This window comes from Salvia splendens, chromosome 8 (assembly GCF_004379255.2).
Source record: "Salvia splendens isolate huo1 chromosome 8, SspV2, whole genome shotgun sequence".
Taxonomy (NCBI): domain Eukaryota; kingdom Viridiplantae; phylum Streptophyta; class Magnoliopsida; order Lamiales; family Lamiaceae; genus Salvia; species Salvia splendens.
This window is the reverse complement of record NC_056039.1, coordinates 29,963,939-29,968,815: the sequence shown is the minus strand read 5'-3', so window position 1 is coordinate 29,968,815 and position 4,877 is coordinate 29,963,939. Positions and strand designations below refer to the sequence as shown.

Sequence of the window (4,877 nt, the reverse complement as noted above, 5' to 3'; positions counted from 1 at the left end):
GAGGAAGGAGTGCAGAAGATTAGTGTGGAGGATGAAAGCAGCAATACAGAAGGCAATGAGGAAAGGGGGAAGACAGCAGTTGAGATTTCAGTATGATCCTCATAGTTATGCTCTTAACTTTGATGATGGAAGTCACCAAGAAGTTTATACAGATTTTCCCTTTGAAAAATTTAGAGATTCCCCAGAATAACTGTTTTGATTTATGTTGTGTGTGTGGGTGGAATGAGGTGACTGCAATTTTGCAATTTGTTTTGCTATATAACTACTGTGAATTTAGTACTGTATCTCATTTTTTGTAATGCATGGAGTAGTACTATGTTGGAGATTACTTAGTTTTGAGAAATATATGGAGTACATTTATTAAAACCAAATAAAATGAAAAAGATATAGGAAAGTAAAATATACTCATTTGATTCCACAGATACAAGTAGCTACTTTGAGAGAATAGATATTACACAAGTAGAAGCATGAGCTAGCATAATTACAAATGATGTTGCAATGGTGTCAAAGAGAAGGATAGGCGAGTGTTGCAGTACATATATCAATATATCATTAAGTCGTGGATAAGAAGCCTGATCCAGCTGATTTTGAGCCTTCATCAACATTTTCATCAAGCTCGGAAGTTTTGGATCTGCAACGCAATTTAACCAAAGATTGAGTACAATTCTACACTTTACATAGTCACCATATTAGTTTTGCTCTGGGCTAGTTTTAATTTGATGCAAAAAGAGTATTTCTAACCTTTTTCATGGCATTGGCTATTGAGGATGGCTGCATCAACCTCACTATCAGTCTTGACCCGCTGCTGACGTCTTCGAATGCAAGCAGAGCAACAGTCCTCTCCATCTCTTCTAAAAATTATTTCTGGAATGAAGTGATAATTTAGTACTCCATATACAGCAAAACAGACAATGGTGTTCATTTCGGACTCCATTGATAGAAAAGATGGAGGGAGAAGAGAAGGATAGAAGATTGATGAACTAGGGTTTCGATTTGATTTGGGGTGGCTGCTCAATTGTTTTGGGAGGGTTTTGATTTAGTTTGAATTTGGGGTGGTGCTCAATTGTTTTAGGAGAGTCTTTAACATGGAGAGAATAAGATAGAGTTGAAATTGAAATTGAAATTGAAATTGAAAAGAATAGAAAGACTCTATGAAATTGAAAGAAAGAAAGAGTGCAACCATCATTTATAAGTAATAAAAATTAAAAATTCATGATGTCTGCAACACAAGTGACCACCCACTGTCACATATACTTCCTCCGTCATCCAAATTTTGTCACAGTTGTAATGAAAAGTGGGTTGAAAAAGTTAGTAGGACGTGAGTCTAGGGTTTAGTAGGATGTGGGTGTTACGTTTGAAATATTATGCTCTCGAATTGCCTACAGGGAAACAGTGATAGAAAGGTCTCACCATCAACAAGCCTCATAAAGGCAATGACGACTATGGAAAACCAGAAGGCCAAAAGCCAAAGAACTTAGTAGCCGAAAGGCCAGGGGTCATGCCATCAACACGCTTATAAACTCCGTGATGGCTATGGCGACCGAAAGGCCAAAGACCTCGATAGCCAAAGGATAAATGGCACGCTATTAATTCCAACAATCTCATCACTTTGGTTAGAGCTCTAAAAGCTTCAACCAACTTCACGACCATACCTCTACATATATAATGCAAATGCAAGCATGGGGACGTGATGTCTTTAACCATTCTCTCTTGGTGTATACCGAGACAATAATATTAACACAATATGAATATTCCTTAAACTCAAACATGACAAAGATCATGTGTCCTATTTTGATAAATTTGCTAGACAGATGCATGATATGTTTAACAATCTCATAACAAAAGTAACATCCTTAACATTCTCATAACTACAAGAACATTATAATATTTCTTTAATAATGGAGCAATCACTATAAACAAATACATATATTGATGATTTTTTTTTAAAAAAACTACCAACTCTTATTTGCAGGCGTAATTGATTGCTGAATATTTTGGTGGTGAGATTATATTTTTGTTATAAAAGTTTTAAATTATTGAATAAAAATAAAATATTAATAATATTTTTATTAGATGGTGAAGAGTTTGAAGGATATGAACTCAAAGTGAAGGCTCATCTTAAAGCTCCAAAGATGACTATGGACGCGCAAAAAATATTACCCAAATGTTTGAATTTTAGATTGATATGTTGTGAAAATCGAGGTACAACTTGCCGGGCGAAATTACAATGGAAAATAAAGGAAATTACACGGAAAATAACTGAACAAAATACACGGAAAACTTGTGGAAAGCGGTAAGCCGAGTCGAGGAGTCCTCTTTCCGCAAGACGAGATACGCCCCGGTAGTGCTCTCGGTTTGGCGTGTCGTCCCCAAAGATAAAACGGCTTCATCTCTGGAGTAGCAGCACCGCTAGCAACAGAGCTCCGGCGAACGGGAGTGAGGCGGGGGCAGAGCTTCGACGGGAAGTTTATGCAGAGAGGGAGAGAGCGTGTATGCAAAATGCTTGAGTATGTTGTGTATAGAATGCAATGGATGCATGGCTATTTATAGGCCAAGTCCACCTGCAGGGCATTGATGGAGTCAACAGCCATTATGTGTGCCATGATGGCTTGACTGTAACCGCCGGGGGTTATTGACTGGTGCACTAGCCAGTGGGAGCTGAAGAGACACGACGCACCTGGACACGCTACACGACGGGATACACCATGGACCCGTCGGGGTCCATCGGGGACCTTTTGTCTCCCGTTATGGGTCGGGGTCCAGCGGGGACCTTTTGACTCCCGTTGTGCGTCGGGGTCCAGCGGGGACCTTATGTCTCCCGTTGTAAGTCGGGGTCCAGCGGGAACCTTTTGTCTCCCATCATGCGTCGGGGTCCAGCGGGACCATGACGTGGACCAGACCCGTCGGGGATAGCGTGGAGTTTGGGTTGGTCTAAAAAGAACAAGCGGGGCACGAACCACGCTCAACGACCAGCTCCAAAGAACAGCCCAAAGGCCAATTGCCAAGATCCAAGGCACAAGGCACCCGGTGCACGGGCACGGGTCACGGGACACGGGTCACGGGACATGGGTCACGGTGCACGGTGCGCGGCTCGCGGGCGGGCGGCGGCGGCGCGCGCGTGTGCGCGCGTGTGGGCTCTGTCACCCGTCTTATTCCACGATAATTATTACACATGATAATTCATCTGATTAAATACTTCATCAAAGAAGTTTCTCATCCCCGATGTGGGATAATTAACACCTAGTTAATTAATCCATTAGTCTTTTCACATAGCTCATTTCTAGCTTTATTGTGACCAACTTTAATATATTATTTCTCACTCACCGGGAATTGGATTTGAGAAAGTGAATATACTACGGTCATCTACTCGGAACGTAGATCGACGCTATTGCATTTAATTTCAGAAAATTAAATGTCTTACACCATTTATTATTAGTCAAAAATCCTTTGACCAAGCACGATTCCAACAATCCCCCACATGAGTGGAAATTGCCCAAATGCATATGTATGCAGACACAAGCTCAACCCTCAAGAGGTATGTAAGCATAAGGATAGGTAGTTTTTGGCTTTGAACCCTCCATAGTCAACACCATCGGATACACAGGCGGACTAGTAGCGCGATGCTTTGAACTATTCCTCCACAGCGTGCACCGAGACAATGATGTTAACACTTAAACACCTCAACCTCATCCGTTCTCACGTTTTGTGTCCATTTCAGGCCTTGGACACCACTTTGGATTCATAAGTGTATTGTTTGAAGCGGCCCCACTTCACACTTACATAGGTGATTCCTCGTTAAGTATCTTGCCATACTCGGTCTCCTTGAGAACTTCATCTCAACGAGATCCTTTAGGGATCATTAAAAGTCATAGACTTAACCTCACCACTAGGCAAGTTTTTCAACACTCTATTGCTCTTCTAGGGAATAGATATAGATGAGTGTTTCACACGAACTCTCATAGCTTAGTTTTCCCATTGAACCAAGTTCTTGGGATCTCCAGTCATCATGGTTGGGTTACCACTATGACAATTCTTTAGTTTGTGGATTTCAAACCCATTCTCTCTAGCAATTTATTCATTTGATCACGATTTAACCCTTTGGTTAGCGGATCCGCTAGATTATCCAATGACTTCACGTAGTCAATTGTAATCACCCCTGTTGTGATCAAATGTCTCACGGTATTATGTCGTCGACGAATGTGTCTAGACTTACCGTTGTACAAGCCACTGTTTGCCCTCCCAATAGCTGCTTGGCTATCACAGTGAATTAACACTGGAGGCACGGGCTTTGACCAACATGGAATATCTTCAAGGAAGTTTTTAAGCCATTCGGCTTCTTCCGCGGCTTTATCTAAAGCTATGAATTCAGATTCCATGGTAGATCGGGCTATACATGTCTGTTTCGTGGATTTCCACGAGACAACACCACCCCCAATAGTAAAGACATATCCACTTGTTGAAAGTGAGTCTTTGTTATCGGATATCCAATTTGCATCGCAGTACCCTTCAAGTACCGGGGGGTATCTCGAAAAATGTAGCCCGTGATTTTGAGTATACTTGAGATATCTCAAAACTCTTACAAGAGCTTTCCAATGCTCTTTGCTTGGATTGCTCGTATAACGGCTCAACTTGTTCACGGCGCAAGCAATGTCGGGTCGAGTGCAATTAGTAAGATACATAATGCATCCAATGACCCGTGCATAATCCTCTTGTGCAACGGGCTCACCCATGTTCTTGCTCAAGTGAACATTGAGCTCTATAGGCGTCTTAGCCGGGATGCCATCATAGGCGTTGAACCTCTTTAATACTTTCTCAACATAATGAGATTGTGTTAAGGTGATTCCTTCGGATGTTCTTAGAATTTTCATTCCAAGGAT

At 41.6% G+C, this 4,877-nt stretch overlaps 1 protein-coding gene across 1 annotated transcript; it reads right to left on the bottom strand.

The window, feature by feature from the left end:
- Positions 1-422: 422 nt before the first annotated feature.
- LOC121744426 lies at positions 423-1,079 on the bottom strand. The gene is made up of 2 exons (XM_042137956.1): positions 742-1,079; positions 423-631 (listed from the first exon to the last, which is right to left on the bottom strand). The coding sequence occupies exons 1-2, from the start codon at positions 932-934 to the stop codon at positions 432-434; spliced, it is 393 nt and encodes a 130-aa protein (XP_041993890.1). The 5' UTR covers positions 935-1,079; the 3' UTR covers positions 423-431.
- Between the last annotated feature and the right edge of the window lie 3,798 nt (positions 1,080-4,877).